Source organism: Bufo gargarizans, chromosome 4 (genome assembly GCF_014858855.1).
Source record: "Bufo gargarizans isolate SCDJY-AF-19 chromosome 4, ASM1485885v1, whole genome shotgun sequence".
Classification (NCBI taxonomy): Eukaryota; Metazoa; Chordata; class Amphibia; order Anura; family Bufonidae; genus Bufo; species Bufo gargarizans.
The window spans coordinates 498516354-498542558 of record NC_058083.1 but is presented as its reverse complement, the minus strand read 5'-3'; the positions used below and the strand labels follow the sequence as shown (position 1 = coordinate 498542558).

General features: G+C 45.3%; 1 protein-coding gene across 1 annotated transcript in view; it reads right to left on the bottom strand.

Annotated features, from left to right (window-relative positions):
- The window catches only part of THADA (THADA armadillo repeat containing), a 579731-nt gene that overhangs the window by 103628 nt on the left and 449898 nt on the right, over positions 1–26205 (bottom strand). Inside the window, exons 32-35 of the mRNA XM_044289288.1 lie at positions 20294–20670; positions 18748–18872; positions 12336–12408; positions 6407–6551 (exon numbers count right to left, since the gene is read on the bottom strand). Of these exons, the coding sequence (XP_044145223.1) occupies positions 6407–6551; positions 12336–12408; positions 18748–18872; positions 20294–20670 (720 nt within the window). The remainder of the gene's footprint in view (positions 1–6406; positions 6552–12335; positions 12409–18747; positions 18873–20293; positions 20671–26205) is intronic.

Below are 26205 nucleotides of genomic sequence, written 5' to 3'. Positions count from 1 at the left end.
CTCTCCCCATCACAGCTCAGGAGGCAGTTGAAGGATGAAACTGAGCATGTGCGGCCATCTTAGTGAGCAGGACAAAGTAGCAAGAAAAAAAAAAAAGCAGGTGGCGCTACAGATACATTTTATTGAATAACTCAGTGGCTATAATAAATTTTTAATGACATGCAATTACAAAAGAATTCAGATCCTGGTGCTAGTTTCAAAACTGTAGAATATTTTTCGTGGGGATGGGCACAGTTAAGCTGAACTTCCCAATCAAGTGAATTGTCCTATACCAGATTGTTGATATTTCCCAGTATGCAAAAGCTGTGTATACACATTGTACCACAAGGTGAAACATTTCTGCTCTGGAGCTAGAACAACTGTGAATGCAGCTCTGGAGAATACTGTACATGATGTCAATCATGATCAATAAAAAAAAAAGTCCATACAAAGTACAGAACATAAAAAGGAGAAATACTAGCACAGGCTTCCAGCATATGCTGTGAAGATACGAGATGTGCAGCACCTGAAACTACGGATACTGGAAGCCTGTGCTAGCATTTCTCCTGCGGTGTTGCTATCAGTGTGTGAAGAGTGGGAGAAGAGGGTTGCATTGACAATCCAACATCAATGGGCAGCACATTGAACACATTTTATAAGTGGTCAGAAACTTGTAAATAACTCATGAAAGAATAAAGTTACGTTAAAACCAAGCACAGCATTGTTTTTCTTGTGAAATTACCAATAAGTTTGATGTGTCACATGACCCCCTTCCTATTGAAAAAACAAAAGTTGGATTCAAAAGGGCCGACTTCAAAATGGCCGCGATGGTCACCACCCATCTTGAAAAGTTTCCCCCCTCACATATACTAATGTGCCACAAACAGGAAGTTAATATCACCAACCATTCCCATTTTATTAAGGTGTATCCATATAAATGGCCCACCCTGTATATCAGATTACCGCAGCCAGAAATGAACCCTAACCTATACATTTTGAGTTCCTTTCCCTCTGATGGCTTCTGCACATTTCTCCTCCATGCCAGATTAGGTGGGCTCTCTTTGGTGTGTTGATAAAGCTTTGTGCTCTGATCCAGTCAGATTTTTACCGCTACGCCGTTTCACCAAAACACTGCGTGAGAAACTGCAGCTGCATCGCCCTCCTCCTCACCTTCCATTTACAGTTTTACACAGATGGAATTTTATGGGGAGGTTTCTGAACATTTAGACCAGACACATAAGAGCGAGTTCAATGAAATGAAACTTGTAGCGTGCGTCAGTACAAGGTCCCGTTCTGAACTCTGCTCCTCTGACAGGATCGCACAGCGTTATAACCTTAAGAGTCCTGAAATCTACTGAATTACACTGACATAATGCTGTCAATGTAAGGCCTCTTTTACACGACCGTTTTTTTCCTCCATTTACGGGCCGCAAAAAAAACGGAATGTAGTCCGTATGCATTCCGTTTCCGTATTTCCGTTCCGTTAAAAGATAGAACATGTCCTATTATTGCCCGCAAATCACGTTCTGTGGCTCCATTCAAGTCAATGGGTCCGCAAAAAAAACAAAACGGAACACATACGGAAATACATCCGTATGTCTTCCGTATCCGTTCCGTTTTTTGCGGAACCATCTATTGAAAATGTTATGCCCAGCCCAATTTTTTCTATCAAATTACTGTATACTGTATATGCCATACGGAAAAAACGGAACGGAAAAACTGAACGGAAACAAAAAACGGAACAACGGATCCGTTTAAAATGGACCGCAAACCACTGAAAAAGCCATACGGTAGTGTGAAAGAGGCCTAATACAATAGATTCCAAGACTCTCAGGGTCACACAGCGTTATAAATCAGTATAATGCTGTGCGATACTGTCAGAGGAGCGAAGTTCAGAACGGGACCTCGCAATGACACACGCTGCAAGTTTCACGCATTGAACTCGCTTGTGTGCGTCTGGCCTTAGAGAATGGCAGACAAGAGGTCGACGTGGGGAGGATGCCACTTTCCCCAGGTACACTTTTATTAAGTTTCATTTAGCGTGCATTCAGACGACCGCGCAGAGTTTTGCGGTCCGCAAATTGCCGATCTGCAAAACACGGATGCTGCCCCGTGTGTGTCCGGCAATTTGCGGAACGGGCGGCCTATTCTTTTTGGCTACTGGCACATGGTGTGTTGTCGGCGTGTTTTGCGCACCCATTGAAATTAATGGGTCCGCACCCATTCCGCAAAATTGCGGAACGGTAGCGGACCTATTTCTACTGTAGTGTGAATGAGCCCTTAGTCAGCTGTACTACCACTGATATAGGCAAAATGAATAGGTACGTTTTAAAATGGTGAAAAAATAAAAATCTGAATCCTAGCGGTGGGATATGACTGATGGATCGGGATCATGTATTTTTTTTATGGTACCTTCATAAAAATGGAAGGATCTGCTCACAGTCCTCTTCTGCACCAGAACCCCGACAGACCCAATATAAATCAACGGAGACCGATGACCATTCGGATCCATTTTTCGATAGATCCGTTATAAAGTCTCTGAGCGAACACAGCCTAACATACCATGCACTCCATGAACCGTACACAAGCAGCTGATTAGTCCTTGATCCCTCTTTGTATAAATGGACATGACATTTTATTTAGAAAGTGCCGACATTTGCAGCAGCGCAAGACGTAAAACATTACAAATATGATAAGAGGATGCATACTTGTCGCCAGCTGTGAGCAGCAGGATCTCATCTGATGGTAGGGTTGTGCTGGGACGAACAGGATTTATTATTCCGTGATGGGTATTCTAATCCTGACAACATGAGGCGTCGGGGAGCTCCATCATCGCCGTTGTTGTTTGATGCTCGGCACCAGTCGTAACACCCACTTTACTTCTCTTCTGTGTACATTGTGTGGCGCCATATAAATAAGCTTTATCATCTGATTATATAAGTGTCTAGAAAAGTTTAGAGTAATCAAATTCAAAGGGGTTATCCAGCCGAAAAAATAAAATAAAAAAAGGCAGGAACTGGTGAAAAAAATAAAATCTTCTGCAGTTCTGTGCTGTTTCTCCGCTGCATCGGAAGTGATGACATCTCACTCCCAGTTACGTGACTGCCACAGTCACTTATTGGTCGCAGAGGTCATGTGTGCAAGAATGCATGCGACCACAGATGCTCAGTGGTCACGTGCCATACCTGTAAACATCACCACAGAGGCCAGTGAATGGCAGCAGCAGTCACGTGGCCTCAATTACGACATCATCAGTACCGGTCCTGCAGAGACTGGAAGGACCGTGGTTGGGAGCATACACTTCCTCAGGGGCGTGTCCTTTCTGCTGCAGCTAGTCACATGCAATTACAAAAGTGTTCAAATCCAGGTGTTGGTTTAAAAAAATGCAGAATATCTTTTGTGAGACAATCCCTCTAAGGTGCCTGCATAGCTTAGATGCCTGATGGCTTGTTCGGGTGACAGCTAATCCTCCCAACTTCCCCATACACATGCACTCTCGGTCTGGCCGAGTGTGCATGTACTGACCAAGAGTAGAGGGGAGTAAGCCGCTACCAGACACCTCTAGGAGCACACTAAAGGATCGGGCATGTTGAAATTCAACATACAGGATCCTTCTTTACACGGATATCTGGCATTGGGGAAGTCGGACACCCTCGCACACACTGTTAGCTGCTGTCACCTTGCATCTGCCGACTGTGTGGCAGGATGTGATAACCAACAACTGCTGAATAATAAGAGAGACGAGGTGATGACTGAGCCCATAGAAAGCAGTACGTTCTCCAGACAAACCTCCTGGCGGAGAGCGAGACATCCGCATTACATGGCATCTAATGCCAAGACCATGAGGTCCAATTTATGATTCATTCAGGCTTACCGTCACTTCTAGGAATCCCACGTATGACACACTCTAATCAGGCAGGATCAATTAAAACTAATAACTTTGGGGAAGGTAGGGTTGGCAGGGTCCCAGTCGCTGCAGCAATTACATGTCGGAACATAATCTGCTGTTAGCTATTTACCTAGAACAGTCGGTGACTTAACCAAATACCAGAGCCACCTGCTGAAAATTCCCTCACACCTCCCATTCCTGCCTGGGAAAGTGGATGTAAGGCCTCACACACAATGTCATTTTTATTCCAAATTTTTTCAGAAGAATTTTTGATGTTCGATCTTTTCCTGTGAAAGCCGGGTGACGGCTGCAGTGGCTTCCATTTACAGCTCTCACAAAGGTTGGCTTTCCTGTGACAACTCTGCCTGGTCCTGTAGAAACTGCACAGCAAAGGAATGTACTGTATGACTCAGAAAGCTGCCTGACAACCCTCCTGGGAACTGTCACGGAGACCATGTTGGTTGTCACCCTGATTTTCATAAGACTTAGATTTATATTTACCAGATTTAGAAAGGTTGTCCAGGAATCTAGTACTGATGATCTCTCTCTGGGTAGGCCATCAATTTCTGATTGGCTGGGTTCCGACACCCGGCACCCCACATGATCAGCTGTTTGGGAGTAGTCCGGTGCTGAAATTACATAGCTGTGTCCATTGTATAGTGGATGGGGCTGGTTACTGAAGAGCTGCTCCAACTGAAGTGAATGGGAGCAAGACTGCAACAACCAGCTTCGTCCACTATACAATGGGTAGAGCTGTGTAGTTCCGGCACCGACTTCTGGCACTACCGTAAAACAAATCTGCCGGGATGTGGGGTTTCAGACCCCCTGCTGATTAGATAGCCTATCCTGAGAAATGGACATCAACAGCAAAATCCTAAAATAACCCTTTAAGGCTCTGTCCATATCAGCGTTGAGGCTTCCATTTACAACAGAACCCATGACACAGTGCTAGATCTATTGGAGGATAGACACTGCTGTCACTTATCGGACCCCAATGACTTATCTAATCCATATATTCAATGTTTTCATATATTGTATTTTTTCATAAGACACACCTAGGATATAGAAGAGGAAAATGAGAAGTAAAATTTTTCATCAGACCCCCATTCCTCCTGAGACCTCTGTATCAGACCCTCAAGCTCCATCAGACCTCGGATCATACCCCCCATTCCTCCTCAGACCTCAGATCAGACCCCAATGCTCCAGACAGAAAAATATAAATTACGTACCAACTTACCTCTTCTGCTCCGGACTGCGCTGACACTCACCACTCCTTGGTCTTCTGCCGGCCTAATGCTGCTCTTTGACCTGAAGTCACAGAATGACGCCACACTACGTTCTAATGCTGTACGCTGTCAGGACACAGTGCAGAGAGGTGCCCGGAAGAAGACCAGGAAGGGTGAGTACAGCTAGCGCAGCTCTTCACACACCAGCATACTGATGACGCTTCTATAATGAAGTGGCCATTAGTATTTGCTCCAAAAGACGCACTTCCACCCCCCCCATCCTACTTTTGGGGGAAAAAGTGCATCTTATGGACTGAAAAATACAGGGGGCTTCTCCACCTTTGTTCACTGTGGTGCTGACTTACTTTGTTTTTTGCATTGTGCATATGGAGAAGATTACTGCCTTTTAGATGCGCGCCCTTCACTTCTGTTCAAGGTTGTATTTAATTAGAGCAGAGGTGGTTCCTACCATCCCTAAGTTCATTTTGTAGGCCTTGGCCCGAGGGAGGCGAGTCTGTTTAGTATAGTGAACTACCTGTATGAGGTCACCTTGTTGCGGCAGGCAGGCTCAAATTGTGCGCAAAGAACCTCACACTTAAAATCATAATATACACGGCAGTCATGCAATTTACAATAATCCATAGTTTTGTATTTGCTTGTGCAATGCAGTCACAGTTATTTCACTGTTTAAGGAGGTGCTTACTTTGTTTTCTTTGGATCTCAATCACTTACAATGTAGGCTCTCCTTTGGACAGGAATAATAGCTTAATAGCTATATCTTCTCTCAAATATGAAGACATTTTTAACAGAGCTTCGCAATCGAGTCGAAGAAAACCTTCTATGTGTCATAATGGTGCAACATTTACCTGGGTTCCTCCATGATCTACCTGTACATGTCACAGGACCACATTATTATGGACCATAATGCAGTTCTCTAATGGGATTAGATGGGTTTGTACAGGCCATAGAAGGTGGTGGGCCAACATCTGGGAACCAGTTTCTGCACTCAACAACAGAAAACAGTGGGACTGTCAGAACGAGCGACACGTCTTGCTGGGGAAAACATGGCCCTTGTTTTCTGCAATGTTGGGGGGAGGTCTGAAAAGGCAGGAATATAATATGTGCTGAACAATCGCTTGACCTGTCTAAGGGTTCACAGATGATGCAGTGTACAAAAGCAAAGGGTCCTGCTGATAACTAAAATGAGGTGGATAAAATATAGAAAATTACAAAACCATCTGCGCATTCCTTTACTGGCCGTATAATAGGGTTTGACGGAGAACTGCACTGTCATCACAATGTGGAGTCTTACCTAGCCCTGGCCGTGGACTGGTCAGGAAATAGGGAGCAATATCTGCAAGGATCTCGGCAGCTGCCAACTTCACTTCAGTCTGGAGTTCATCTCCACAACAGTGAACCACAAGTGCGACCCAGTCCTTCAACTCTGACTCAATGGCCTGTGGGAAGAAAAAAAAATAAAAATGAAAATCAGCCTGAGATCCTCCAGATGTTCCTCACAACAATTAATCAACCCCTTCAGCCCCTGGTCAATGAAGAAAAGTGTCTTATGACTTATCTGTAGCAGAAGATACAGGCTTTACTGGGTGATGACAAGAAGACGTCATCTTTAAGAGCTACTCTGATTAATGGCCATTGGATTTCATTATGTTTATCTTACAAAAATAATACCACATGGACGTGGTGCCTCACAGCTCCAACTTACAGATTTCAATCCAACCAATATTGTCATAATCGCTCCTGCATTGAATCACCCCTGAGCATTTTTTTTTTTTTTAACTCTAAACAGGTTCAAAATTCAATGCTGAATTATTTCTTAACATATCTTAAAGGGGTTGTCCAAAAAAAAATATTCTAGTATTCAAACCACCATCTGCATCTGAATATTTTTGTAGTTGAATGTAATTAAAAATTTAGAATGGCCACCGAGTTATTCACTGAAATCTATCTGCATGGCGACACCTGCTGTTTGCTATTTTTTCTAATTTCTCTGTCCACCTCATGAGCTGGACGCACATGCTCTGTTCTATCCTTCAATTAAAACTCAGTTGCAGCAGAAAGGACGTGTCCCCTAAGCTGCCAGCTTGAAATAAATCTAGCAGAGCAATTGGAGAAATAAATGGGGAGATCTCTAGATCCATGTGAGGTACAGGGCTTTGTTAGAAAGAGATTGTAATGTACTATTTGATGTCTGATGATCATTTTATGCATTAATCATGGGATATGCCTGTCTAGTGCAATATTTTCTGACACATATCTCCAAATTCCTTTTCCTCCAGGTGTAGAGATGTGGGTGTCTGTAAATCCTGCGTATCCTCTCCTACTTCTGTCTGTATTACAGAAAGTTACAACAGCTGGAGCTTTGTACTGCTGTTGTAACTTGATCCAGACAGCAGTCTTCTCAGGATGGACAGGAGAGGGAGAGAATGCAGAGAGAAGCTAAGCGAGCTATGCTCACCACGGCCCTTTTCCACTGCAAGGATGCAACAGTTCTGCAGTAGATATGTGTAACTGTGTGTGTGTATTATGTGTGGATGTATGTGTAATAAGTATGTATGCGTAAGTAATTATTTATATGTATATGAAATGTGTGTGTATGTATGTATGTATGTATGTATGTATGTACCGTATTCTTCGCCCTATAAGACGCACCTAGGTTTTTGAGGAGGAAAATAAGAAAAAATATATTTTTACCCAAAAGGTGTGCCTTTGGTGAGTTTTGAACTAATAGTGGTCTGTGCATGACACTACTATGGGGGATCTGTGGGTGGCACTGTTATGAGGGGGGGGGGGGATCTGTGGGTGGCACTGTTATGGGGGGATCTGTGGATGGCACTGTTATGGGGGGGATCTGTGGATGGCACTGTTATGGGGGGGATCTGTGGATGGCACTGTTACGGGGAGATCTGTGGATGGCACTGTTACGGGGGGATCTGTGGATGGCACTGTTACGGGGGGATCTGTGGATGGCACTGTTATGGGGGGGATTTGTGGATGGCACTGTTATGGGTAGGGGATTTTTGGATGGCACTGTTATGGGGGGGGGGGTGATCTGTGGATGGCACTGTTATGGGGGGAGGGTGATCTGTGTATGGCACTGTTATGGGGGGAGGGTGATCTGTGGATGGCACTGTTATGGAGGGGGATCTGTGGATGGCACTGTTATGGGGGTGGATCTGTGGATGGCACTGCTATATATGTGTCACCCACAGATCCCCCACCCCATAACAGTGCCATCCACATATCCCCCACCCCATAATAGTGGCATCCACAGATCAACCCCCCATAACAGTGCCATCCACAGATCACCCTCCCCCCCATAACAGTGCCATCCACAGATCTCCCCCCCATAACAGTGCCATCCACATATCCCCCACCCCATAATAGTGGCATCCAGAGATACCCTAATATACGGGAGCTAAATCTGTGGGAGGGGCCGGTGTCATGAAAATGCGGCGGGGCTGGTGCGGTCACTGTACTCCGGCCCCACCGCTCACTCACTGCTTTATTGCCTAAACATTTTATAATAATAGCTTTCATTGAAGTTCCGATCCCCAGCCCCATCTATACTACTTACTAAATGTCCTGTAGCAGGCAGAGCAGGGCGGGCGGCCAGCCGGAACTCACTGACGTCACGTGCCTGCGCCGCCTACTCTGTCTGCTACAGGACATTTAGTAAGTAGTACTGATGGGGCTGGGGATCGGAACTTCAATGAAAGCTATTATTATAAAAGGTTTAGGCAATAAAGCAGTGAGTGAGCGGTGGGGCCGGAGTACAGTGATCGCACCGGCCCCTCCTCCCTCCCCGTCCAGCTGATACATCGCAGTCTGCGATGCTGCAGCATCGAGGACTGCGATGTAAAATGGCGGCATTCGCCCCATAAGATGAAAAAGTGGGGGGAGTGCGTCTTATGGGGCGAAAAATACGGTGTGTGTATTATATATATATATATATATATATATATATGTATATATATAAAAAAATATATATTTTTTTTGTAACAGAGCGAGTGGTTTGGTCTGGGAAAACAGGTATTTTCCTCCCAACATGTGCTGCTGGGCTGAGGTCAAATACCGGACTTTAAAGGCCGGTCTGAGTTTTGGCAGCACCTGGCTGTCCTTAAATAGTCAGCTGGGCTCAAAAGCCATGTCTCTGGATGAAGGCTTGCTACCTGTTGTGAATGATGTGAAAACAGGTTGGTGCTGCTATCAACAAGGACTCTGAGGCAGAATTGCCGCATGGCGTGAATTACCACCAACACCGCAAGGTGACTTTTTGTTTGAATATGACTGCTTGTTTGTCACTTGCCTGAGGCTCATGCACACGACCGTATGCCCTCCGAGACATACGGTCCGTGTGCGGGCCATATGTTCCGGAGCGGCATACATAGTGCGCACGGGAGCACACAGCATCATAGGTTACTATGATGCTGTGGGCAGAGGGCCGCCCGCGGGACTATTGTCCCGCACTTATATGATATTATGAGTGCGCGACAATAGCCCAGCGGGCGGCCCGATGCGCACAGCATCTTAGTAACCTATGATGCTGTGCGCTCCCGTGCACACGATGTATGCCGCTCCGGGACATATGGCCCGCTCACGGACTGTATATCTCAGAGGGCATACGGTCATGTACATGAGCCCTAAAGTGTAAATAAAACACTGAACTGTTTGATCCAAATAACTTGGTGTTGCCTCTATACTGCGTCCGCTAATCCTGTCTACCACAGCGAGTCCCCACAATTGGTGGAGGATGCGGGCAAGAGCAGTGAGGCTGGCGGGAACGCCGATATTTTCTGGTTTCTGTGTTTTTCAGGCATGGTTGTATGTCATACATTAAACCAGCTGTATTACAACCAGTGCCCCACGACAAAATGGAGGGTGTTGCGAAGGCCCTCATGGAGGCTAATCTGCAGCAACGAGAGACAAACCTGCAGCAACGTGAGGCTAATAAGCAGCAGCAGGAGACTAACCAGTTGCTGCTGTAACATGTAATGGCTTTGCAGACAGCAAAAGCAACCCCGAGCGTCCACGATGCCCGGAAAGCAGTCCGTGCCGCGATTCCTAAGATGAATGGACATTGTGCTTCATCCACATCGTCGGTACACTTCGGCTTACCTAGACGATATTGTCATCCACAGTACCGACTGGGAAAGTCACCTACCCAAAGTGCAGGCTGTAGTGGACTCCCATCGGAAAGCTGGCCTAACCGCTAACCCAAAAAAATGTGCGATAGGGTTAGAAGAAATGAAGTACCTCTGGTATGTCATTGGGCGTGGAGTCATCAAATCCCAAGGGAACAAAATAGAGGCGATACGGAATTGGCCCCGACCTGTCACCACTAGGCAAATGAAAGTCATTCCTGGGAGTGGTGGGCTATTACATGAGGTTTGTTCCCCACTATGCCTCTAGCCATGCCCTTGACAGGACTCTTGAAGGTACACAAGTCAATGATGGTTCGCTGGGATGATCGGACGGAAGAGTCTTTCCCCACTTTGAAGTTGGCCCTGTGCGGGTCCCCGGTTTTGTTGACGCCCGACTTCAAAAGGGAGTTTATAGTACAGACCGATGCCTCCGAAGTAGGCCTCGATGGTGTACTGTCTCAGCGGGGAAGAGCATCCTGTTGTCTTCCTCAGCCGAGACATAGTATAGTGAAGAGAATGCCTGGCTATCAAGTGGGCACTAGAATCTCTCTGCTATTATTTATTGAAGAGAAAATTCTGCCTGGTGACCGACTACTACTCCCCTCTCAAGAGGATGAGCCAGACCAAGGACAGAAATGACCGGGTCACCCGATGGTTTCTCTCTCTACAAAACTAAGTTTTCAGTGGAACACAGGGCAGGCCGGTTACAGGGAAACACGGATGCCCTGTCCCGGGTACACTGTCTGGCGTGTGTTCACCCCCTCAGGGTTGAACAAAGGGGGGAAGGGGGTTTTGTGACACAGTGAGAGGTTTGCTTTGGGAAAATAGGTATTTTCCTCCCAGCATGTGCTGCTGGGCTGATTTACAGCAAAGTGAGGTCAAATACCGGACCGGATTTTAAAGGCCGGTCCGGGTTTTGGCAGCACCTGGCTGTCCTTTTAATAGGCAGCTGGGCTCAGAAGTCGGGTCTCTGTGTTGGGATCTGGGAGCCTTGTGTCTAGATGAAGGCATGCTACCTGTTTGGCGTGAAAACAGGTTGGGGCTGCAATGGTCAAGGACTCTGAGGCAGAATTGCCGCATGGTGTGAATTACCACCAAGACCGCAAGGAGACTTTTTGTTTAAATATGACTGTTTGTTTTGTCACTTGCCTAAAGTGTGAATAAAACCCTAAACTGTTTAATCCAAAGAGCTTGTTGTTGCCTCTATACTGCGTCCGCTAATCCTGTCTACCAGAGCGAGTCCCCACAATATATATATATATACACACAATAGAAAAAGTAAGGCAGCACCAACCTATAAACAATACTGCGGGTGCAAGCTAAAAAAGGCAAGCTTACCCAAAAATCCAGTCCAAAAAATAGAGCAGCACTCCAGGATAATGTGGAAAATAGTGGTTTATTCACCCATTGGTGACGCAACGTTTCAGCTCCAACATGAAGCTTGAGAAAGGCTTCATGTTGGAGCTGAAACATTGCGTCACCAATGGGTGAATAAACCACTATTTTTCACATTGTCCTGGAGTGCTGCTCTATTTTTTGGACTATATATATACATATATACATATAGTGAGTGTTACGTGTGAATGTGTGCGCAATGGGTGTGTAATATGTTTGTGTGTGCCATGTGAATGTATGTGTGTGTGTAATGTGCATGTGTGTGTTATGTATTTATAGTATAGTAGTATTATATCAGTGTGCAGTATAGCGGTACTATGTACCGTATTCATGTGATATAGAGGTATGATGTGGAAGAGTAGAAATGACCAACACACCCCGGGAAGACTTCATAGCTTCCCAACTTAATATATGAGTGGGAACCCATGCTTGCTAACATTATTGTGCTGAGGCACTGGGGGCACCTTCCATACTACTCGTGGCCTAGGAACACAGGGCCCCGTCTTCACAGGATCTAGGAGGGTCTTGCACCACTTTCACTTTTATAAAACTGCTAATAATTGCTTATCTTTAATTTTTTTCCACTTCAGAATATAACATATCCCTTATAATATTTCATTCATATAACTGGGAGAGGAAAATAAGCGCACGCTGTCACACCGCAATGCTTAGTCACCGCCTTACCTCCTGGATCTTACTTGCAAGACTGATGACCAACTTAGACGAGAGCTTTAAGGCTGAGCTCTGGATTTCCACACTGGAAAATAAAAAAGCGAGAAGAAAACTCTACAGTATATTTAGAGGGAAAAAATGCAAATGTTCCCGTGGCTGTATGTCTGATGAAAACATATGTTTAGCCGTGGCTGGCGGTAAATACTGAAGGAACATCCTCGCTTACTGAACACATTCATTGTTAACTGCAGCCGGCGCGAAACTCTACCCGAACGTAATCCGCAATGTATGTGCAGCACCTGAATACACATGCAGAGAACACAACATTTGTTTTCTTGTGTCTGGACACTCAGAAGTCATGAGGCCTTCATTAATATAAAATATGGCATCTGTCCTTGACCCCTAGTATGCACAAGACGATTAGGTAAAGATCCCGTTCGACAACAGGATGGAAGGAAAGAGGCCAAAGTAAAGAACAGTGTCATAGTCAATGAGCAGCCGTCATCTGACCCAAGCAATGTTCCCTGCAGTAACACACCATTGAACATGGCAGCTGTAGTCTGCTTCACATGTGTCCTGTTTGGCCTCCTACAGAAGTAAATCAAATATGTGGAAAAGATTCCAGTGAGGTCAGCAAACACAAAGAAGAAACATTGTAATGTGGACCTGCGGCTTTAGATTTCAACAGCGCGGCATTGCAGGCGACCGGACAAGAAATCCTGGGACCTGCAGCCTTTGCTGTGTGACGTGTAAAAGTGCGTTCTCTAAATTAGCAAAAAACTGTCAAACAGGGAGAAATAATGTCTTTGTGTTGCTTCGTTTGGCCACAAATCCAGACCTTCGAAGCCTGGATTATGGTGACTTAGGCTAGTTTCACATTTGCGGCAGAGCTCTCTAGAAGAACCTGCCGGAGTTCTCCGGGTCTGGCATTGCCAGAAACTGCAACTTGCCCGCAAGACCCGATTGACTATATCGGGGTCAGGCAGAGATCTGGCCGCTACCTGGCAAATATGCCGGGAATCGGTTGGTCAAAAACTGCTGCACCCAACGGTTTGTGTCTGGCCAATTCCTGGAAAAGCCTGATGGAGAAGACAGCCACAGATGTAAAAAAATAGCCTAGGCTGATGTCGACTGCGCCAAGGCCTACTATCAGAAGAATCAAGGGTCTGACGGGATGGAAATTTCCTACATGTTGCCTCCAAGATAAGCGACATCAAGTACAGGCCAGCCACTTATCACTCCCTCTTCCCTAGTGTGCATGCTACTGAGGGTATCAGGTCTGATGGATAGTCATGTCTACGGCCATCCTAAGGCCCCTTTCACACGGGCGTTGCGGATTTGGCGTCAGTTTTCACTGCAATTGCGTTCCATGTTTGTGTTTTTTCCGCACAGGTGCAAAACATTGTAATGCGTTTTGCACACGCGTGAGAAAAATCGGCATGTTTGGTACCCAGACCCGAACTTCTTCACAGAAGTTCGGATTTGGGTTAGGTGTTGTGTAGATTGTATTATTTTCCTTTATAACATGGTTATAAGGGAAAATAATAGCATTCTTAATACAGAATTCAGAGTACAATAGGGCTGGAGGGGTTAAAAAATAATAAAAAATAATATAACTCACCTTAATCCACTTGTTTGCGCAGCCCGGCTTCTCTTGTCTTCATCTTTGCTGTGCACAGGAATAGGACCTTTGATGACGTCACTGTGCTCATCACCTGGTCCATCACATGATCTTTTACCATGGTGATGGATCATGTGACGGACCATGTGATGAGTGCAGTGATGTCATCAAAGGTCCTTTTCCTGTGCACAGCAAAGATAAAGACAGAAGAGATGCCGGCTGCGCGAACAAGTGGATTAAGGTGAGTTATATTTAAAAAAAATAAAAATTAACCCCTCCAGCTCTATTGTACTATGAATTCTGTGTTAAGAATGCCATTATTTTCCCTTATAACCATGTTATAAGGGAAAATAATAATGATCGGGTCCCCATCCAGATTGCCTCCTAGCAACCGTGTGTGAAAATCGCACCGCATCCGCACTTGCTTGCAGATGCTTGCGATTTTCACGCAGCCCCATTCACTTCTATGGGGCCTGCGTTGCGTGAAAAACCTTGCTTCTCCTGCTTCCTTTGCCAACCCCTCCTTCTCCTTGATTGACAGGGCTAAGCAAGATGACTATGCAGGAGCCTGAGATGTAAAAGGAAGGGCTTTCAGAGGAAGCAAGGGTGCAAAGAGTGGCTCCGGGCCCGCGCTCGGTGCACTTAACTGCTAATTTGCATATGGATTAAAAGTACTTTTTCCCCAGAATGAAACAACAGATGACTAAGTGAAAGGTATCACTACATTCAGCTGAATGAGCCCTGCAAGGCATTGTGTCTGGTGTAACAGGGAATTTCCTGGTGACAGACTCCCTTTAATCTGGGATAAGTGACATTTCTATTGCCCCTTTCCCTGTATTTTCAGGATTAGTCAGTTTGGCAGTACACATATGTCAAGCAATATATATGTCCATGACTGGCTGCTCCCTTATGTTTTCTAACAATGACTAACAGACAATTCACCTTTTTTTTAATCATTGAAATGTCTTCAAAAAGTCATTGTCAAGCTTGAAAGAGGAAGATGCAAAAAACAGAAGAGTCGCTGCCCACCGGTACAGTCCGTCTGACAGATGGCTGCCAGGGCAGGAGGTGCTAACTCCAGACTCATCGACAGTCTATACACAGTGTCATGTGCATGCTCCGCTTGGATCACATAGCACAAGGGGAAAGAGCATACTGCAGAGGATTGGAGGATGTGCACCAGATTACAGATGTAAATATATAGAATGAATCTATATAAAACATTCAGAGCTGCATTCATAATTCTTCTCGGTGCATAGCCTGAGGGGGCATGCAGATCCAGGGCATCCTACGCATGCGCTGATAGAGGAACACTCCTTCCCAATAACTGCACCGTGTAAAGGTGCCGCTGATCACTTGATGAGCGAGCGAACGCTTGTTCATCAGGTGAAAGTGTTGTTGATGTGGACACCAAGCTGACTGTTCCTGGGCAGCAGATCGTCCTGCGTAAAGAGCAATCCGCTGTTCAGAAACAATGATTCTGAAGTGATCGCGATAGTGATTGCTCGCCCCCATACAGCAGAGGTGCTTGCTGCATGTAAATGCGGCTCTCACCTCCGCCCGCGATTAGGCAATTATTGGGAACTAATTGTTCATTCCAGATAATTGCCTGCACGGTCAGCCTGTATAAAGGAGCCTTAAAGGGGTTATCCAGGAAATAATAGTGATTACCTATCCTAAGGGCTTGGACCCCCGCCAATCAGCTGTTTCAGGGAGCAGCGCTCCAGTGAGCGCGGGGGGCTCCCGGCAGCCCAGATTCGTACATAGTATGGCGGCTGTGTTTGGAATTGCAGTTCAGCCCCATTCACTTCAATGGGGCTTAGCTGCAATTAGGCCACGTGACCGATGTACAGTGACGCTACATGGACTAGGAAGAGGCCGCAGTGCTCATGGAGTGTTTGGCCTCTTCTAACAGCTGGGGTGCCAGGAGTCAGACCCCCCCAGATCTTATATTGATGATCATCAATATTATTTCTGGGATAACCCCTTGGGCATGCCAGCTGATGGGTGATTAAGATTTCCGTGTATCTGAATCCTAAGAAAACCCCAAAACTAGGCTGGAATAGCCCACCACAACTTCGGAAGCACCCTAACAGAAGGAGACCTCAGTCTGTGCTGTTCAAGGAGTAAAAAAACAAAAAAACGCTCTCCAAACCATTCTGCACAGCCAGACCTCTGAGCAAAGCCGTCCAGCTCCATTCTCTATTTTCAAAGGCAATTAGCCATTTTAATCACAACAACAGCGAGGCTGAAAGGCACTAAATGTCTGCCAGAGGAGTATTTACAGCTCCAGCTCCCTGTCTGGTGTTTCTCTCCCTGCACCAGGGTTGTCTAATAAATTGAATTGTGAGGAGATAAGAGCAGGTTTGTTTAAATCGCAATAGGTCCCAGCAACAGGGAATGAAAATGTAAAGAGGGCATCTGACTTGCCAGGGCTACAGCGCTGCCAACCTCTCACCAGACCTCCGAGGCCAAGACGCCTGCGTCTGGGGAGGTTCAGGCTCACATCATTTAACCACTTGATGTGTAACTGAGAAAGTTTGGCAACTTTATTATTACTATATCCCAGAATAATACAGACGCCAACGACGTGCCAACCGGGATGTTCTCATGGTGCATTGCACAACAGATGTATACTAAGATGGCAACCCCACCAGGCGCACAGCTAGCGCATGCAAGCTCCATGGCAAATGATTGCCTTTTGCAACTACATAGCACGTGATTAGAGGACATGGCAGCACAGGTTTTTTGGCAGAGGCTGACTGGGAACTTAATGTGGACCTGGAACAAAAACCTAAAAGTGGGCCCATGTTGTAGGCAAATCCAGGGTCGGACTGGGAACTTAATGTCGCCCTGGCTAAAATACTAAAAGTGTCCCTGTTCTGTAGTTGGATCCAAATTGATGGAACGCAGGGCCGACAATACCATAGTCTGGCATATTATACCACCCCAACACAGCCATCACAAAATACTACCAGCAGCACAAAATACATCCCCCAAAAACTTCCACTGGCCGGCCGTGAGGAGGGCTCAGGTGGCCCCCTGGGCATCGGCCCACTAGAAAATTTGCCTGTAAGATCTATAGCCAAAATGCCCCAGGGAAAATCCAAATTGTCAGAAGGCCGGGCAACACAAGCCACTAGTAAGCAGGGACAACAGAAGTAGGTGGGGCCAGCAATACCGTAGTGCAGCACAAAATACCGCCCCAGCAGAACCAAGTGCCACAGTGCAGCATAAAACACCGCCCTATCACCATACTCAGGAGGACACCTGCAGCTACTGGCAAAGTGCATAAGTACCTGATGCTCCTAGCATTAGTTAATGCTGGGAGCATCATATCATTATGTACCTGACCAGCAGCCGTGAGGAGGGCTCGAGCACCCCCCTGGTCATCGGCCCACCGGACAATTTCCCTGAAGGGTCTATGGCCAGTCCGCCACAGCTTTTTGGTTTCTGTTCATACTGGAAGTTGCAGTTGTTGTCACCATGAGCTATTTGATGTTTGTAATATGTGAGAGTGGTTCAAAGTTCTACTGGTGCACTAGTCGATGACGGTAGTGTAGCAAGCGCCATATAATTAAAATGTGACTCGAGATTCTAAATAGTAATTAGCTAAATGGCAGAGACAAAAGTAGTCAACCTAAACACTCATCTATGGTTTCTGACACAACTTGGCACCAAGATATTAGTAGCCAAAAGTGGAGAAGGAGCCATTGTGCTGAACAATAGAGAGAGGATTTGATCAATGGAGAACCCTAGTTCAAGGAACCTGCGTACTGTATAAAGATGGAAGATAATTATGACTTCTGTAGGTACACCACGACACACTTGTTGTTAGCTTATGGATTACAGGTTATAAATTGTTCTGGATCTTACCTTACTTGTATTATTTATGTATATACACTGATCAGCCATAGCATTAAAATATTGTGTAGGTCCCCGTCATGCTGCCAAAACAGCTCTGACCCATCGAGGCATGGACTCCACAAGACCTCTAAAAACGTCCTTTGGTATTGGCACCAAGTAATGAGGTGCGGCCTCCATGGATCAGACTTGTTTTTGAAGCACAGATGCTCGAATGAATTGAGATCTGGAGAATTTGGAGGTCAAGTCAACATCTTGAACTTTGTCATGCTCCTAGACCATTCCTGAACAAAGAGATGTGCAGGCAATGTGATTTATCAGACTAGACCACCTTTTTACTATTGCCCCATGGTCCAGTTCCAATGTTCACGTGACACTTTCGGTGGTGGATAGGGGGTCAGCCTAGGAAGTCTCGCTGGTGTACGAAAATCCCGTCCTGTACACAGTAAGCTGTGATACCTTTCTATCACAGACAGAGGTAACTTTTTCAGCAACCTGTGATACGGTAGCTCTTCTTTCCTACACTTATCTTGGGCACCCATTACTCTGTTGCTGGTCACCAGTTGTCCTTTCTTGGGCCACATTTGGTAGGTACTAACCACTGTATACCTGAAACAACCCTACAACACCTGCCATTTTAGAGATGCTCTCACCCAGTTGCCTATCTATCATAATTTGGCCCTTGAAAAATTCGCTCAAATCTCTACACGCTCAAGCGTGTGTTTTCTGCTGCCTAATATCTCCCACTCATTGACAGACACCATTGTCCCAAGACAATCAACGTTATTTACTTGATTTGTTAAGATACACTTTTCTTTTGGCTCCATAGTCTCATTCTGGAAAGGTATTTAGAATTCGAGCTAGGTGGTGAACTGAATCTTTCACACAGGCACTAAGGAAAGCCTAGGACTGAAGTGCAGTGAAATCCTTAACACCCACCTGTGGCTGGAGGCAGAAACAAGATTGATAATTCTTCTCAACAAATCCTTTGGCTCCATTTGAAAATGTTTTTTCGCAGTTAAAAATATTTTCTCGACATTCATTTCATACAGGATGCTCAGCACCTACCCAGGGAGAGGGACATCAAACAACAAGATTGATCATCTTCATGTAATTATATTTATAACAATTATAATTCGTTTTTATTTGTAGCAAATACATGATTGATTAGGGTGTATTCACACAGCATGGTAGGGTGCAGTTAAAGCAGCATCAAAAAACCTTCATGCATTTGAGCTTCTGTGTCATATGTGTGCAGGTCTCCTGATTCAAATGCTGTTTCCCCCACCCTGATCGGTGTTTGCATTCCTGAGAAATTCTTGTATTTGCTGCAACAAGAGCATCACTATTGCACCATATACCCGGCTCTTTATTGCTAGATACACCCAACCCCCCCCCCCAACCAGGTTTTTTTTTTGCCTGGCCCTGTGTTCTTATGTGTGTGCACCTGTGCAGTAAACACTGGTGCTCGTCAGTGCAGAAGTCGTCTGTACAATGCAACCCTAGTAAGCATCTGGGCTGTACTGAGCATGCACCGATTTCTGAGGAGCTGGAGCACACACGAGAACACAGAGCCAGGCTAAATTATATCTTCTCTGCCTGGCCCTGTCACTCAAAGCTGGGGGGTGGGGCTGAGATACGGAGCAGAGCCTTCAGTGCAACGGTGATTCCCTTGTTGCACCAAGCAGCTAATTTGCACATCACAAAATTAAGGATTTCTCAGGAATGCAAAAATCAACTGGGATGGGGAAAACTGCGTTTGAATCAGAAGACCTGCACACATCTGAGACTGCACTTGGATTACTCTGGAGGTATGTGGCGACAGATTCCCTTTAGGTGGATGCCGTTTTTATAGGTGCAACATTTTCATCTGTGCTCGTTACGACACTTTAATGGATTGTCCTCGTGCCCATTTAGTGCTCATGGACATCATAATGTAACTTCCACTATGGAAGAATTGGCCCTTTCTTGTATTAAATGGACAACCATTAATCAAGACAATCAGCGGATTGTCTAGATCAGGCATCCTCAAACTGCGGCCCTCCAGCTGTTGTAAAATTAAAACTCCCACAATGCCCCGCTGTAGGCCGATACCAGTAGGCTGTTCGGGCGTGCTGGGAGTTGCAGTTTTCCAACAGCTGGAGGGCCGCAGTTTGAGGATGCCTGGTCTAGATGATGAAAATTAAGGCGATTGGCTAAGTCTCTGCAGCTCTAGCTATGGCGGACCTAGTATTTTAAGGACAGCTATGCATTTAAATGGCCCAAGTGTCCTACTGCATTTCTATCAGACCCACCAATCAGCTGATTAATGGACTGGCCTCCACATAAAAAGGGTGGTGTTCATAATACAGACCCTGTAGTGTAGGGCTTACTAAAATGTGAAGAAAATTCTCTATTAATGTTCTTTTTTTAGATTCAGTTGTTTGCCGTGTAAATCTGTACAACCAACATCTGATATTGGGGCTGTAGGTTCTGTGCTATTTACCTGGCGTAGGCATTCTACATTTTTTTCCTTCATTATCATCTCTAGAAGAACCTGCTGGACTTCATCAGACAAGTAGGCATCTCCATGGCTTTGCTTCATCCATCGTAACAGAGACTCCAGAGTCAGCAAACGTACTTCATGGTATTCTGACCCCAGCATCCTCTCCACCAGGCCAGTTGGGTTCAACTTCTTAGCAGGACCAACCCAACCAACATTTGGACCTTCCATGTGGAGATTTAGCATTGATAAAATGAGGCTGGTAACACTTTGCAGATACAGAATAAATCCAGGAACTGCAGCAGTGTGTTCTGCCTCTTCAATCAGCTCACAGTCTTCAATAACATGGTGGATGTCCACCCAGAAATCAGTGGTCACGGCTGCAGAAAGACAAAACCAAGCAGGATTAGGGCTCTATTCACATGAGCGTCTGAACGTTCTGTCACAAATTCCATTCAAAATTATCTTTGTTAGCAAAGAAGTAAACAAATATGGCAGTCCAGCCAAAAAGGTAGTCTCCAGACAATGATCACATAGTGTCCTTTCAGCTGTCATGTATGGAAAATCCCAACAGTAAGTATTCAATTTCTTTGCGGCGCCACCAGAGGAGACAGGCTCCCGGGCAGGGTCTCCAAGATTCAACTGGGAAGAAGGGGGTGAGCACCATGACCTTGACTAAACCTTTGCTCTTATTGCCTACACCAGTGATCTGTGGTTCTCCATCTGTTGTGAAACTACAACACCCAGCATGTCCTGATAGCCTGTGGCCATCAAGGCATGCTGTGAGAGATAGTTTCACAACAGGTTAAAGATCACTGATCTACACAGCAAAACCACATACATACTGCTAAAAACCCCACAAATGTAGATCAGGTTCATCAACCTCCAGCATTCTAGTTGTTGTGAAACTACAACTCCCAGCAACTGTTCTTGGAACTCCCATAGAAGAGATCAGGAGTAGTAGTTACACAAAAGATGGAGTGCAGGAGATTGCTGACCCCTGATGTAGACCATGAAGGTGAGTAACTGCAGGTCACCATCATGAACATTCCTGTTTCTTCTTCTTCGGCTTGTAATTTTACATGTTCTACAGCAGAACATCCAACTCATAAATCAACACTGATAAGGTGGAGACTGTAGAGGAAAAAGCCAGTTACTAAATGAGCACAATGTATAATTTTCTGACACCACAACTCTCACCATGCATTCTTTAACAAGAGGAATATTCATCATGGATTATTTCACTTTAGCATCTGCCTTTGATTTCCCCAAAACTGTCCCATTAGGCTACATTCACACAACCATATTTTCGATTGGTGTCCGATCCACATTTCTTGGACCCATTTCATTTCTATGGGGGCTCCAAATATGTGCACAGTGCACAGATATAATCTTTGCAGCAAATTACCCTGGCTTCATCAGGGGTTGACACCTGATAAAGCCAAGGTAACTGATGATACACCCATCCTCCAGCCTGGGTCACAGTGGTTTGCATTGCAGGTCTATTTTTGCTATTTGCGTTTCATGCTGTTGGTATTGTACCTTCATCTAGATTGTGCTATCGTACTGTAATTACCTTGTGGTGTCATTATTCTTTGACTCAGGGGATGGTGTGTGGATGGGTGCCTCACATGGCAGCCCTCCTGTATGTCAGTCTGTTTTTGAACATGTCCTATTCTTGTCCATTTTGCAGACAAAAATATACATTTTTACAATGAAGACCGAAAAAAGTGCATGATGCACATGGTCTGCATCCATTTTGTGTGGATCCAGTTTTGTCAATGTAGACTTAAACAACGAAAGTCTTCTCAGTAGGGCCTTATGCACATGCCAAATCTACATGCACGGAGCCTGTATGGCGGCATGGTAACCTCTGTGCGTTCTGCTGTACGGCATTGATTATAGAAGAAAATGCAATATTATAAGAAGAATCCTCTTTGTGCCTTCCTACGTAAAATATAGACCATGGCAGGCTATAAAGACCATATATGGATCCAGTCGTGCACATGAGTCCTACATCTGTGAGCATATATGGCAGATGCTGTGAATAATGAAGATATGACCTGCAAGTAAATAATTACTATTGAATCCTATACATACTGTAAATGTAAACCAAGAGTGACCTAGTGATTCCTAATGTTGGATCTGAGATACCTTGACCTGCAAAATATCCCAGAACACAACATGAATACTCAAGTATAAGCTCCTAGGACACCATGAACCCAATATCTGCTTTGTTTGCATATTGAAAAAACTATGTTGGATAAATGCAGCTCTGCTATGTATGAGGTTCTCTCCAACAGACCATGATTAGCATGAAATCTCCATCACCAGCGCACAGACCTGAGATGTCCTTTTTAAAATTCATGCAAATGCCCAAAAATAGAGGCAATAAACCAATGCAACCGTGGCGGCCCTTGTTACCTTCTGATAACCCTCAATGACGCCGATGGCTTCTAAGAACACAGAATCTATTCCGAGAATAATCATCAAGTACCTTCTGTTTCAGGGCCGTGTTAAAAACACAGAAAGCAACTACCACCACCATCTAGTAGAAACCGGGAAGTAAATTTGTGACTTATTAAATAAAAGCAAACAGAAGGAAGCTGGCAGCGATAGAGTGCCATTATCCATTAGTGGGGTAAATGTCCAAGACTTGTATTATGTTGCCAACGTGGTTCTGCTCTGGTTTCTGCAAAAAAATTGGCAAACAATCTGCAAATGTGACTGCACTGCATGAATGGATCATTATGGTCGTAGACTCACCACAGTACAGATCTGGAGTCCTTGTGTTGTGAAGCCATCAGCAATCATAATCAGAGGGATGGAATATCGGGTGACAAGAGGAGAAGAATCCTAGTCCAAAATCACGCTAGTCCTTTGGATGCTAGAGTTAGATGATTGCTTGTCATGTACCGGGGATACAACAGTTTGGTTTGTGGCCACAATGCAATGTACAGAGATTACCCAATTAATAATAATAGTAATGAGAATTAAGAATAAAGAGATAAAGTGATGAGCTGGAGGTCCATGTGCACAGAACTCTTTGGTCAACGTCTACAGGATTTACAAACTTGATCAAGCAAGCACACCACGCTGTTTCCGCAAGTAGACCACTATGGAAAAAACTTCTAATTCTCCACTTTTTCTACTTTTACACTGTCCATTGGGTGACATGAGACCCTTTTTCCCTCCCATTAGTACGAAGCCCAGAAGTAGGAACATTTATGGCATACCCAATTAGGAATCTCCAGGTTGCTATTCTCAGAATGGACAAGAGGAGACATAGTAGGGAGTTTTTGAGTAGAAACATAGTTTGTGTCACAAACCAGCGAGTGTAAACCCACTGTGCCACGTGTCCCACCTCCTCTAAGGGCGTTGTCTAAGGGTACCCCTCGATTCTTCACAGTACCCCTGATGGTGGGGATAAACTTTCCCGAGGGGCCTAAGCCACACTTAAGTACCTGCAGGAGAGCCTGGGTTGGTCAGCAAGGTCACATGACCCAACCCATGCAGCCCAGGGAGTGATGCACGCCGCCCCTAGGGCAGTGTAACACTAAACCAGCAGCAAGCATGCTGTGGCCAGGGCTGGGATGAAACTGTGGAGCGGAATCCTTAGCACCACAGCATGTACAGCGACAGAGCTCAGGACTGCAGACGTGGATGGAAGGATCACCGCTGAGCACAGCACCCAGGACCACGGCGGTAAGCGGGGGAACAGCGGCGTACAGCAGCCGCTGTTACAGTTTGGCTAAGCAGTTACTGCACAGGGAGTTTGTGGACATGTGCCTGACTGAAATGGATCAAGAAAGTCAGAGTTCATTCATAGGTGGGTAGAAGATGCCAGAACCATGTGAGAGACAGTTTGGTAAATGCATAACACAGTGGAACATATTAATCTTGTAGAGGTTAATAGCCAAGAGGAGTGTGAAGGTTTATGGTGAAGTCGGGAGAAGTAATCGCTATCTCATATATACAGTCCTGATCAAAAGTTTAAGACCACTTGAAAAATGGCAAAAAATCATATTTAGCATGGCTGGATCTTAACAAGGTTCCAAGTAGAGCTTCAGCATGCAACAAGAAGAAATGGGAGTGAGAAAACATTTTTTGAGCATTCAATTTAACGAAAACAACAAATAAACTGAAACAGGCTGTTTTTCAGCTGATCAAAAGTTTAGAGCCACACCTCCAAAAAAAAACTAAACCCCCCCCAAAACAGAAATCCAACTTCCAAACATGAACTCCGTAATGAGTAGCTCGCCGTTACTGTTGATCACTTCAAAAATTCGTTTAGGCATGCTTGATGCAAGCGTTTCCATGAGGTGAGTGGGAACAATTCTCCAAGTGGTGAAGACGGCCGCACGAAGGCCATCTACTGTCTGGAACTGTTGTCCATTTTTGTAAACTTCCCTTGCCATCCATCCCTAAAGGTTCTCAACTGGATTTAGATCAGGGGAACACGCAGGATGGGCCAAAAGAGTGATGTTATTCTCCTGGAAGTCGTCCCTTGTCCCGTGGGCATTGTGTACTGTAGCGTTGTCCTGTTGAAAAACCCAGTCGTTACCACACAGACGAGGGCCCTCAGTCATGAGGAATGCTCTCTACAACATCTGGACATAGCCAGCGTCCGTTTGACGCCCCTGCACTGGGTAAACGCCATACACCTGTCGAAATCTCTTTAGTTGCATGGCCATGCAGACAGGACTTTAATATTCGAAAAATCTAATTCTAAATCTTCGAATCGAATATAGGAAAGACGTCACTACCGGACTAAAGAGGAAGCCACGTAAGTTCAATCCCGCGAGGACTACTGAACGCGGCCATTGAGGAGAGCAACGTGAGACGCCGGTGTCTTACACATCACCCGGTGTCTCCCACATCACCCGCTCCCCGACAAATACCGTGGACACACGTGGATTATTCCTACAAAGAGGAGGTAAGCGGCAGATTAGCAGAGAATACCGTTATCCTTTTCTTCTGATAAAAATACTTCGGGATTGAAGTCCGACATAATAAAAGTATTAGTCGATTGCAAGAATCCTCTTCAGCGCTGTATAGGCATCTATAACACCTATCACATATCATTGTGGTCATAGTGGACCACTGCTGGAAACTAAGGCCATATCAGAAGGCCCTATAAAGAACTCTAGACACCACTCACGCCAGAGGATTGAATAGCCCTTTATGGACATTGATCAACATCCATCTACCCCACTGTGGTTATATCGATGTATTTTACTTGTGTTTTTTAACTTGTTTTTTAACCTGTTTTATATTGCAACTTATTTTGAATAAATGTGTGCTTTATGGTAGAGTGCTCGCCCAAACACATTTCTTTATTTCTAATCTAATCCTGAGAGGTAGGGTGTCCTCTCCCTGGGTTCGCAGCACCATACCATAGGTTATATAGGAGAGTAGCCACCACCACTACTAAACATCTGGACATAGCCAGCGTCCGTTTGACGCCCCTGCACTTCCTGAAGCTCCATTGTTCCACTGAAGGAAAAAGCACCCCAGACTATTATGGTGCCCCCTCCACTGTGGTGCGTAGAAAACATCTCGGGTGGGATCTGCTTGTCATGCCAGTAACGTTGGAAACCATCAGGCCCATCAAGGTTACATTTTTTCTCATCAGAGAATAAAACTTTCTTCCACCTTTGAATGTCCCATGTTTGGTGCTCTCTTGCAAAGTCCGAATGAGCAGTTCTGTGGCGTTCAAGGAGACGAGGTCTTTGAAGACGTTTTTTTGTTTTTGAAGCCCTTCAGTCTCAGATGCCGTCTAATGGTTATGGGGCTGCAGTCAGCACCAGTAAGGGCCTTAATTTGGGTCGAGGATTGTCCAGTGTTATGACGGACAGCCAATTGGATCCTCCGGCTCAGTGCTGATGAAATTTTCCACTTGACTTTTTTGTTCC